Raw genomic sequence first — 12694 nt, forward strand, 5'->3', positions numbered from 1 at the left:
AGCACAGCGGACATGGTGGAAGTGAAGACATTATCTAAAGTGAAAAACCAGCTCAGCTCCGACACGCAGCGGACACATTTCTGGTGGAATAAGGAGTTCATTTCGACATTGTTCACTGAAAGTGAAACCTCCTCCTTCTGCGCTCGGAACAAGTTTCGGACCCTTCCCCTCCACACATTAGCTACTTGCCAACACACATTGGCCTGCCACCTGTCATTCTAGTTTCCAGATTCTTTGATTCGCTTTGGTTTCCTTCCACTACCGGTCGCAAAATGCCACCACTTGGTCGCAGTCTGGAGCCTCAAATAACCGTGTCGCACACTGTCTGACATCAAATCATCAATACCTCTCAGGTCCTACTCGCACATATATTTATATAATTCAATTCATTTAGGCCTGCACCTACCACCAATGGAAAAAATCTCATAGGTGGATAGTGGTTTCGAAAATTGAATACATCGTCAGTAGAGATGCACCGATCGATTGGCAACCGATCGCAATCGGCCGATAATGCCGGTCAATCGGTTTTGATCGGAGTTCTCAAAATAGATCACATCAGGCCGATCAGATGACGTTTAAGTATAAAGACAGTGCATTAACTGCATGCAGGGAGGGAATTTCATGGCCGCCGTTGCCCCGCACTTTGGCCTTGATGCCCCGTGAAAAAAACACTCATCATACGGCCACAGTGGCCTCTGTGCCCCTGGCCCGGTCGGCGTAGCGAGCTTGCCTTTAATTACAGCCACCTGAGTGCACAGTAGTCACTCACAGTAACTTCAGTGAGTCCGCGGTTCGCGCAGGTGGAGTCTCATCATCACAATGATCTCACGTGAAAGCCTCTCAAACAGCAGCAGCGTCTCAAAACAGAAGAACGATACTTACAGCACAGGTGCGAAAGCGAGCGCAGCCGGTTTTGACATGATACGTAACTAACTTATGTGGTAGGATTTAGTCCGGTAAAGTTGGAAATATATTCACAGATTCGAACTTCCTGGATCAATAACTCATAAGTGAAACCTTGTTAAAACACAAACGACGGGTCTTTTCTACCGTAGTAAGGTAGACAACGAGCTACAACCGTATGTTAATCAAAACGAGCGTTTGGACTTTAACTCTGGTCTGTATGGTCAGCCGTCTGTGAGACGAGGGCGCAGGGACCGTCTACAAAGTGCAACACCGAAAAGAGAAACTACAAAAAATTCAATAACTTCACTATTATTCAGAGTGTAGTGTCACCAAAATCACTCCACACATCAGTGGTTTCCTGCTGGTTATTCTACAATTTTTTGTTTGGAAAAAATGTGCTTTGCCATAATTTTGGGGAATTTCTATTGGGAGAAATATTCAATAACACTAATATTCAATGAGGTGTCACAAAACCCACCTCACCCTAACCCTACTTAACAAAAACTACTTTCTAATGTAACTTTAACTTGATTTTGGTATAAAAAAATGTTTTAATACACAATCCATGTCTTATTATAAATTAGGATGTTATGGTATCAGTCTGAAAGGTAAATCAACACATTTTACCCAGTGGCCTTTGTGCCCTGTCATGTGGCCTTGGTGCCCCTGAAAAAAAAACTGAAGGCCAAATGGACTTGCCCCTAAAATGACAAAATTCCCACCCTGACTGCATGTATTCCCCCTAGTAAGCTACAGTTACTCTATGTAAGCTGAGTCCAAGTTGTCTCTAAGAGAGTCTCTAGAGTGTGAAATATTGCACATTGCCTCAGCCTGCAATAAAACGGTGGTCAATTCATGATACTTTCTCATCTCCTAATTTTTATACTTAATAATACAATGTCAATGCTGTGTAAGAAGAATCATTAATTAAATATATGAAAGTTATACAAGACAATAATATAGAAGAATTTATGGATTTGACGCTGTGATCGGTGATCGGCAATATCGGGATCGGCAGATACTGCTTTTGGTGATCGGTGATCGGCCCCAAAAATCCTGATCGGTGCATCTCTAATCGTCAGATGACGTTTCTTACTTTTTAATACGTTTTAATGGCTTTAATTTTTACTAATTTCATTTACTACCTTTTAAAACCTTTTACAACCCTGCGGACACCCTGTTGTAGGGACAACTTGGCTTTCTTGTTTAAAAAGAAAAAAACGGTTTTGCCACGGATTGAGATGCAGTGATATTCACGCCAGCGTCGTCTCGCATATGGGTTTGCCATTTTAAATGTTTAATTGCGTTAGTGGTGTTGTACGTCGCGAGGGAGCTTCCACCTCTCTGAATAACACCTTTGCAAACATTAGCCTCTTTCACACTGCCGTTTGCATGCGGGGATCCTGTGGCAATTCTCCGCACCCTCCCCTGTGTGAAAGTTTCAGATGCGGAGAGGGGGGAAATTTCGCTCCGGCGCTGATCCGCCTCTGGAGGTAGTATCAGGGCTGCATTGTTGGTGAGCCGTCCCAGTGTGAACGGATAAGCCGGAGGCGCAGAGCGAGGGCATGTCGGTCTGACAGTCTGATAACTGCACAGGTCCTTCACTCAACTAAATACAGAGAAACGTCCCACAAAGCAACGTTACAGGACCAAACAAAAGTAACGTAGTAACTGTAACTGTCTTTGGCAACTTATGAGGAAAACAAATACTGCAGCTATACGTGGAGAAGCGCCTGTCCTACCGACTCTTTGTCACATTTCTGCCCCGAAAAACAGCGTCTGTCACCAGCAAAAAACTTTAACTCACCGAGTGTTTGTGATGAAAATAAATCACTGCGACCGTCAGCCCTCCCGACCGAGACTTCACCGAACTTTCCCCCACAAAACAGCCTCCGTCCCCGCGAATGACAGAGTCAGACAGCGTCCTGTTTACTGATGGTGATTATGTATAATTATGTAATTTAGCGCGAAAAACTTAACTCCGTCACTTTCCAGGATTTTGGGGTCAGGATCTCAATCACTACACATTATAACAGCATCTATATGATTATAAACTGTCCGTGGGTTTGGATTAACGGGGGAACACCTGGGAAACACCGATGTCATCAACATGACGTGTACCGTCACGCCTCTTTAGGAGCCGCAGCGCCGGCTTTCTGTGTGAATTACACACGTGAAGGCGGAGATGCTTCGCTTTGTGTGAATCACCATCGGCGGAGAATTGTCGAACCACCGCTCTGGAGATAATGCGGAGACGTTGTTTAAAAACGGCTATTGTATTTTGCTGTCTTGCTTTGCGGTGTTTCCAGTGTAGAATATTTCCACACAGTGGACATGTTGGCTAGCCAGAGTGCTGCTCAAGGCTAGCCTGCTAGCTGGCTGCAAACTGTGGAATGGATTTCCTGAACGAGGGCGTATCTCATAAGACTAGCCTCTTTCACACTGCAGTTTGCATGCAGGAATCCTGGGCCAATTCTCCGCACCCTCCTCTGTGTGAAAGTTTCAGATGCGGAGAGGGGGGAAATTTAGCTCCGGCGCTGATCCGCCTCTGGAGGTAGTATCAGGGCCGCATTATTGCAGAGTCATCCCAGAGTGAACGGATAAGCCGGAGGCCCGGAGCGGGTTGTGCAGTCTGATAACTGCACAGGTCTTTCACTCAACTAAATACAGAGAAATGCCCCACAAAGCAACGTTACAGAATCTCAATCAGTACACATTATAACAGCATCCATATGATTATAAACTGTCCGCGGGTTTAGATAGACAAGGGGGACACCTGGGGAAACACCAACGTGCTCTGCTCTGATTCAACATGCGAAGTCTGAGGAGGTTGGCTGTCGGCCGTCTGAGCCATTGGAATCTCTGATTGGTTGTGTGCCAGCTGTATGACCATTCGGATTGGCGGTGTGCTAGCGAATCAGCGTGGTGTGTGGGAGGGGCGGAATACTGTGTGTACTTTGTTTTACTGGCACGAGACTAGCTGCTATGTCAGTTCAGGATGAATTAATCTGTGTTCGTTTGGTAATGCCTCACTGCATGTTTACTATGCAGCTGTTTTTGTCTGAAATAGTTAAGTTTCATTTTGATCAAAAGTAAAGAGTCCAGCGATTTTTTTTATATACACAACACTAGCACCACCCGCTTATTGCATCTTGCACAAGTGCAGAACGTCCAAGCAACTGTGAAGTTGGCAGCACGTCGAAGCAGTGTGTTCAATGCAACTTTTCTGCCGAAGGGGTCAAACAAGAGGCAACGGAGTGGTCGGATAAAGGCATTGGCTGTTAGTGTGAGTCTGGGTGGTGTGTAGGGTCCTATAGTCTGATCATCAGCTTATGTGATTGGCCACCGCAAAGTTCTCCTTAATTTTTGCCGTAACGCCAGATCCAATCTTTCCCTCGCCGTACAACACTCTGGTGTGTGTTTTTTCCCTCTTGGCACGCCTGCCAGACGTGAATCTGGTGGCTAAATCCTTGATTCCATCTTTGATTTTGATGGTCAAAAAATGGTGACATCATTTCGATCGATATCCTTACAATCAAGATCGTGACACCCCTAATGCTGACATATCATTTTACATTAATGACCTCTATCAGTTAACAGAAAATCGATTTAAAAATGAATAAATGAGAAATTAAATAAATTATACAATGATGAACTGCTTTCTGTTAATTACTGTGCAACAGTAACTATTGCAAGGCTTAATTGACTGTAATTGTTAATGCTTTTAATTGTTCTTAATGTTTAAATCATTTATCCAACTCATTTCAATTCAATCTGCATCTTTAACTTTCACTTAGTTTTAACCATATAATCTTTCTTTATTGCTACCTCGGAGCATCTTTAATGATTTCACCTGACCTGCTGTATTGTATGTCTGTACCTCAGCATTAATGGGTTTTCTCCCTCAGTGTGTTCTCCAAGGAGAAAAAGAAGGATAAAATTTAAAAGATATGGACCCTAAAATCATGACTTAGGCTTCATAAATAAGTCTCAACCTAAATGACTTCAATGGATTAATAATAGCTACATAAATAGTTAACAGTACAACTGCAAAAAAAAGATAAAGACTTCTTATAGAATTCATATGCTCCTATTTTTCTCACAGGAAACAATAGCCGTTTTTAAACAGCCTCTCCACATTATCTCCGGAGCGGTAGTTCACACAGAGCGAAGCATCTCCGCCTTCACGTGTGTAATTCACACAGAAAGCCGGCGCTGCGGCTCCTAAAGAGGCGTGACGGTACACGTCATGTTGATGACGTCGGTGTTTTCCCAGGTGTTCTCCGTGTTAATCCAAACAGTTTATAATCATATAGATGCTGTTATAATGTGTAGTGATTGAGATCCTGACCCCAAAATCCTGGAAAGTAACGGAGTTAAGTTTTTCGCGCTAAATTACATAATTATACATAATCACCATCAGTAAACAGGACGCTGTCTGACTCTGTCACTCGCAGGGACGGAGGCTGTTTTCTGGGGGAAAGTTCGGTGAAGTCTCGGTCGGGAGGGCTGACGGTCGCAGTGATTTATTTTCATCACAAACACTCGGTGAGTTAAAGTTTTGTGCTGGTGACAGACGCTGTTTTTCGAGCAGAAATGTGACGAAGAGTCGGTAGGACAGACGGGAGGACAAATGCTTCTCCACGTACTGCTGTGGTATTTGTTTTCCTCATATAAGTTGCTAAAGACAGTTACAGTTACTACGTTACTTCTGTTCGGTCCTGTAACGTTGCTTTGTGGGACATTTCTCTATATTTAGTTGAGTGAAGGACCTGTGCAGTTATCAGACTGTCAGACCGACAAGCCCCCGCTCCGCGCCTCCGGATTATCTGTTCATTCTGGGACGGCTCACCAATAATGCGGCCCTGATACTACCTCCAGAGGCGGATCAGCGCCGGAGCAAAATTTCCCCCCTCTCCGCATCTGAAACTTTCACACAGAGGTGGGTGCGGAGAATTGGCGCAGGATCCCCGCATGCAAACGGCAGTGTGAAAGAGGCTAATGATAAAAAATCTACTGGTTAATGTTGAGATTAATACATTTAAAATGTTAAAAATATTACATTCAGATATGTTTGGTGGGTGTATGTTTTCTTGTTAAGGAAAATGGGAGAAAGAAACTAATAAAGAAATAAATAGAAATAAAAAAATAACCCTTTTAGTAATATGGTATTTGTAGGAACCAGCCATCGTCCTCTGTTTCTCTCACCACAGGAGGTGTGAATGGCATGTCAGTGTCCATCTCACCTCTCACCTACTCCCTGCCATATTGTGGTGTCCTGGATACTGTACTTCCTTTGCCCCCCTTTTCTTTGACACTATACTGTTGACAAAAACAGCATGTGATCCAGCTATATGCATTTTTCGCCTGCGAGAAAGGACAGTCTGCTGAGTTCTCATGTGGAATCACCAGATAACCTCCTGATTCTGTTCCTTCCCCCGCCTAAAGAGAGTCCTGACCCCTTTTATTGCCCTCTCTCTCACACTCTGGCCTTATTAGAGCCTCTCATAACAAACCTATGGACAATCAGGCTCAGAAAGGACTTGATCAATACCTGAGTTACATCAGTGCCTGTCTATGCTTTCACGGACTGTTTACATTCAGTGCCAATTCAATCACTGGAGAACATCAGGTTTATCCTTTGTTACAACTTGCTTGTCACCAAAGGAAAGGCCCACATCTGGCATGTACTATAAAGATGTCATCCCATAAGTTGCGACACTCAAACCCGGCAGGGTGTCTCCACATTCATTTTTAAAGAAACCAAAAGCCTCGATTTCTCCTGTAATACAGAAAAACATTAGATTACAAACTCATTTTCTTTTTGACAGTTTACCTTTAACTAGCTAAATGAGACCTCAAACATGCTCTGTCTCTCATTTGTGTTGGTTAAAGAAAACTTATGTTAAGAATCACAGGGTTAATGTCAATATTTTGGTGGAGCGAGAGTACCCCCTCCTGGTAAGTTTTGGTATAATTTCAAAGGCCAATACTAATGGAATGTTCTATTTTATCATCTATTTCTAAGTATTTAGACGATTTCTTTTAATCTGATACATGTCCGGGAAGTATAAACTGTCAATGTATGAGATATTCTTGAGCCATTAGTGCCTTTAATGATTATGTGCTTGTATTTGTGTTGTATTTTAACCAATAATTTGTCTTTTGCCTATTAGGCAACTTCAATTGTGTTCTTTTATATTTCCATAACAATTGTTAATGTGAGACCATGGTGGATTTCAGCACATAGTCAGTTGCGATTTAAAAACTTTATCAAATCATTAGTTTGATTCAACAAGTGAGAAATCGGTAACATGAGCTATGACGTCGCCTGAGGAAACAACGTGACCAGGCCGCCCGAGTCCGCCCCCGGTTAAAACATTAAAAGCCCATGTATCTCGCTGCTCACTCTCTTCTCCTGAAAAACTCTTCGCATTCTTCGCTTGCTTTCGTTTGCCACTTTCGTACTTACTTTAATTTTAGTACGCGCAACTTCTTATTTTTCAAGTTAATTTCCGTACTTTGCCAGATTTTTGAAGCTCTGAGACTTAGTAACCTCCAGAGATTTGAGCCACTTGCGAGATACCTCTCCCGGTGAAGCTCTTTTATTCTGAAAAGATTTTTTCTGTGAAATTCGAGCAAGAACGAAATTGATTCTTTTATTTTTGTGATATTTTGCTCATTGTTAGAGTATCGTACTTAAAGCCAAAGAAACCATTTTTGTTTTCTTGTATTTAGTAACAGAGAAGGATTGTCCGGCCGGCATTTCTCTCCCAGTTATTTTTACGCAAGAAGTCAATTCAATATATATTCGGAGCTCCGTAATCACCAATTCTATCGAGACTCTGATAACTCTTAAGCCATCACGAAGTCGGTGCAGTTAAACTGACTCAAAAGTACATGCCTTGATTCAAAGAACTTTGAGAACCAGCTTCTGCTGAGGCTAAATAAAAAATGTGGGATTCCTGTAGAGATGAGTGAATATCTCACAAAGAAAAACAACATGATTAAACTAGTTTCCATGTTGATCATAATGTGTTAAGTTCTGTTGCTGAAATGGAAAACTGATTTGCACATTGGCGTTAAGTAAGCCTGTCAAAACTTGGCTAGTTTTTCTGTATAAAGTGTTAAAAGATACAAATTATGTTAAAAGTAACATGTTAAGTATATAGTGGAGAGTACCAAAGCTGTTAAAAGCTAAATTATCTAGGTGCTAATGCAGGACCTCTGGTCAATTCAGTCTTGATTATTCTGTCTGAAATTTAACTTGCAGCAAACAGACTGTGTCCAGTGATTTATGTTTTTTAACAGGTTGTTAATAAAAAAAAACGTTCCTATTTTGTGTGCAACAAACTTTTCGTTTTGTTGAGTTATCAAAAGAGGTATTGTGTATTATTGGCGGCAAAAAATTAATTTTTACTTTTTACCTTTGTACTTTACATTTCAGAGCCTGTACTTTCTTACTTTTACTTGAGCAAAGGAGCTGAATCAGTACTTCTACTTTTACTAGAGTATTTTTTTACACAAGCATCTATACTTCTACTTAAGTACCAAATGTGAGTACTTTTGCCACCTCTGGTTTTCACACACTGTTGCTGGTATTTTGGCCCATTCCTCCATGCAGATCTCCTCTAGAGCAGTGACGTTTTGGGGTTGTCGCTGGGCAACACAGACTTTCAACTCCCTCCAAAGATTTTCTATGGGGTTGAGATCTGGAGACTGGTTAGGCCACTCAAAGACCTTAAAATGCTTCTTACGAAGCCACTCCTTCGTTGCCCGGGCGGTGTGTTTGGGATCATTGTCATGCTGAAAGACCCAGCCACTTTTCATCTTCAATGCCCTTGCTGATAGAAGGAGGTTTTCACTCAATCTCACGATACATGGCCCCATTCATTCTTTCCTTTACACGGATCAGTCGTCCTGTTCCCTTTGCAGAAAAACAGCCCCAAAGCATGATGTTTCCACCCCCATGCTTCACAGTAGGTATGGCGTTCTTTGGATGCAACTCAGCATTCTTTCTCCTCCAAACACGACAAGTTGAGTTTTTACCAAAAAGTTCTATTTTGGTTACATCTGACCATATGACATTCTCCCAATCCTCTTCTGGATCATCCAAATGCTCTCTAGCAAACTTCAGACGGGCCTGGACATGTACTGGCTTAAACAGGGGGACACGTCTGGCACTGCAGGATTTGAGTCCCTGGCGGCGTAGTGTGTTACTGATGGTAGCCTTTGTTACTTTGGTCCCAGCTCTCTGCAGGTCATTCACTAGGTCCCCCCGCGTGGTTCTGGGATTTTTGCTCACCGTTCTTGTGATAATTTTGACCCCACGGGGTGAGATCTTGTGTGGAGCCCCAGATCGAGGGAGATTATCAGTGGTCTTGTATGTCTTCCATTTTCTAATAATTGCTCCCACAGTTGATTTCTTCACACCAAGCTGTTTACCTATTGCAGATTCAGTCTTCCCAGCCTGGTGCAGGTCTACAATTTTGTTTCTGGTGTCCTTTGACAGCTCTTTGGTCTTGGCCATAGTGGAGTTTGGAGTGTGACTGTTTGAGGTTGTGGACAGGTGTCTTTTATACTGATAACGAGTTCAAACAGGTGCCATTAATACAGGTAACGAGTGGAGGACAGAGGAGCCTCCTAAAGAAGTTACAGGTCTGTGAGAGCCAGAAATCTTGCTTGTTTGTAGGTGACCAAATACTTATTTTACCGAGGAATTTACCAATTAATTCATTAAAAATCCTACAATGTGATTTCCTGGATTCTTTCCCCCCATTCTGTCTCTCATAGATGAAGTGTAACTGTGATGAAAATTACAGGCCTCTCTCATCTTTTTAAGTGGGGGAACTTGCACAATTGGTGGCTGACTAAATACTTTTTTGCCCCACTGTAAATTCTTGTAGGTTTCCAAAAGTAAGGGCTGCTACATGGATGTGATACATTGTTGCTCTCTCTTTAACACAACTTTTTTCTGTGGTTTGATTTGTTGAATCCCTGTTCAACTTCATGGATTGTCTATGAATAGTGGCCATATGCAATTATCTTGACTATTTTTGAATATTTATTCTATATCGTTTCAGGAGGAGTAAATAACCAAAACCTATTTTCAATTAAAGTAAACTCTCGCCAAAAAACAACCAAGGCTTTATTTGCGATTGAATATGGAGTCGAACCTTTGTGTAAAAGCATAATTACGACGAAAGAGGCACTTTTAAGATTTACAGTAGTTTAGTTTTTGGGCAAGCTAATTTTCAATGAGGTGCAGGGACACTTTTACACTAGCATCAAAATCGTTATTTTTAAAACACTAACGGCTCCTCCATGCCAGCGGAGCTGATAGGTTTCAAACACAAGTTCTTCTGCTAATCCTTCGGTCGGGAACACTTCGTGTTTCTGTTTTTATAACACAGACCTATAACTGCGGTCGCGAGTGATCATGTGAATATTGCGGGAACTCCTTGACCTCGCGACGCCAGCTGTCTACCGTAGCTATCTACCGTGGCGGACTCAAAACACAACCGGTGAGGATTACCGGACGGCGGGGCAAAACCGGATCGGAGCCGTAACGCAGCAGACACGCATCCAGTGGAAATTCTGGGTAAGAAGGCTCGACACAACATGAAACTTTGCGCGTAGTATCACCAGGGTCTCTACACATGAATACAAGCATTGAGAACATTGTTTGTGTACACAGACTTTACTAAAAAGAATGTTTTTGAAGGAATCACGGGTGCTGCTATACCTCCAGTGTGCCGCCGTCATGGGAGCAAAAAGTGTCGATCCCAGAATGCAACCTAAGAGATTTTGATGCAAGCCAAAAAGTGCCCGTAGCACTCTCATTGAAAATTAACTTGCCCAAAAACGAAATTACTTTAAATCTTAAAAGTGCCTCTTTGGTTGGAATTATGCTTTTACACGACGGTTTGACTATTCAATCACGAATAAAGCCTTGGTTGCTTTTTCACGAGAGTTTCACTTTAATCTTAATTCAGGCTCAACCTATTGGCAAAGTAGTCCAAATTTGAGCTACACTGAATCTATTAACTGACATCTACCACAAGATTTCACTTAGGCTGTATACTGATTTAGTAAATGCTTACGTCAAGAAAGCTATCCTTGTCCTCCCAGCAACCTGCCCGCTTTGTGAGGCCATTACCAGGAGAGCTGGAGAAGAATGCTTCAGCGTGGGGGGTATTTGTGGGAAATGTGGGGTGATTTTCTGTTTGATTCACAACAAATGGCCCATCAGATGCCTGAAACATATTAAACAAAATGTCATTCAACTCTAGGGTGACAAACCATGTGAACTTATTTCTGCTCCAGCCTGGCCAATATTGGACAACCCTGACTCAAAAAGCTTAACTTAACAAAACAGTTTTTAAGCACGTTTAGCCTTGCTAAATTAAATACTAATATGAGCAATTTCAACATGTTCAATACTGCTTTGTCTTGTTAAATTATATTCAATGCATGTTGATTATCAGGTGCAATATAACTTTATTTTTACTACCTTCAATATCACTGCCAATTTTACTGTCAGTGTCATTGCCAATCAAGGACACCATCAGTGATTTTGGGCCCCATGAAAAATGATCGCACTGGGCCCCATTACCACAGGCCACACAAACCCTGCACAACTGCTGTAACCACATTTCCAGGGCCCAATCAATCCATTCAAAGCTTTATATAACTCTAACTTTGCAACTGTCTTGTATCTTGTAGTCCAATAATTACAGTATTTTTTCCTGCCAGTGACCTGTGCAAATATAACACTGTGCAGACATACATCGAACTGTCTGAATACAGATTGCATTCATGTTTTGTTTTGGGTTCAACAAGCTACTCAAACAAATTGCCCCTCTTAGGATTAATAAGTCTATATCTGTAGATTTCAATAGCATCCAAAGCAAAGAATCTGACTTTAAGGTATTATTTTAGTATTGGCTGTAACTTTAATACAAACAGAGTCACTCACTGCTTCAAACTGACAAACATCCAGCACAGACTATAGGATGTTTTTGTTTCATATAATTATCATTAAGTTGAAAAATAATCAGTGCTTGATTGAAAGAGATTTAGTTTTCTTTTTTCATAATAGTAAAAAAAATAAAAAATAAATAAAATCAAAACTGCAAGCAGTGATGAACGGGCCCTCGCAGTCCGCGCACGCGTCGGGGCGTGCTGCTGTCCAAACGCGCTCTGCCTTAAGTCCCGTTGCTCGGTCGTTGTTCACGGAGGCGGCAACCGCCTGCGTTTGGGACGGTGCACGCCGGGGGTGAATATCAGCCTCTTCTCCCAACGTGTGTTTGTAACGTGGTGTGTTGCCCCTGCCAGTATTAAGCGCTTTCAGGTGAAGTCAGAACAACTTCCTGCAATCCACAGAAATCCAAATGGACTGCAGGTGAATGATTTCTAAAACATTTAATAATCGGGTATGTTTAGACAATCGGTTCTGCACTGTTATGTTGTGTGAAGTGTTACGGCCTTCTCTTTGCCTTTGTCTGGCATTCAGGCATGGACACCTGTGTTTTTGCAGGGAATAGATTGGAAGTGGGACAGAGAAGGGGGGGTTGTGGCTTGCAGTAAACTTCCTCTGCCCTAAATTCGAACCCGGGTCCACTGCGTATGTGGCATGCACTCCAACCACTCGACAACCGGCGCAGCTAAGACACTGCCTTCTGTTGTCACTGTGAAGGCAGGAAGGCAGCGCATCATAGGGGAGGATGGAAGTGGAATGCCACAGATTTAGATAGGTAGTGGAGTGCAGCCAGATGTGATTCTCCCT

General features: G+C 42.3%; 1 protein-coding gene across 3 annotated transcripts in view; it reads right to left on the reverse strand.

Annotated features, from left to right (window-relative positions):
- Positions 1-12694, reverse strand: part of cep44 (centrosomal protein 44) — a 52950-nt gene that overhangs the window by 29356 nt on the left and 10900 nt on the right. For 2 of the 3 annotated variants that reach the window (XM_030428274.1, XM_030428262.1), the window contains exon 6: positions 11010-11162. The exons of the other annotated variant lie outside the window; for it this stretch is intronic. In XM_030428274.1, coding sequence (XP_030284134.1) covers positions 11010-11162 — 153 coding nt within the window. The remainder of the gene's footprint in view (positions 1-11009; positions 11163-12694) is intronic. 3 annotated transcript variants of the gene reach the window in all.

The sequence above is a fragment of the Sparus aurata genome, chromosome 1, assembly GCF_900880675.1.
Source record: "Sparus aurata chromosome 1, fSpaAur1.1, whole genome shotgun sequence".
Taxonomy (NCBI): domain Eukaryota; kingdom Metazoa; phylum Chordata; class Actinopteri; order Spariformes; family Sparidae; genus Sparus; species Sparus aurata.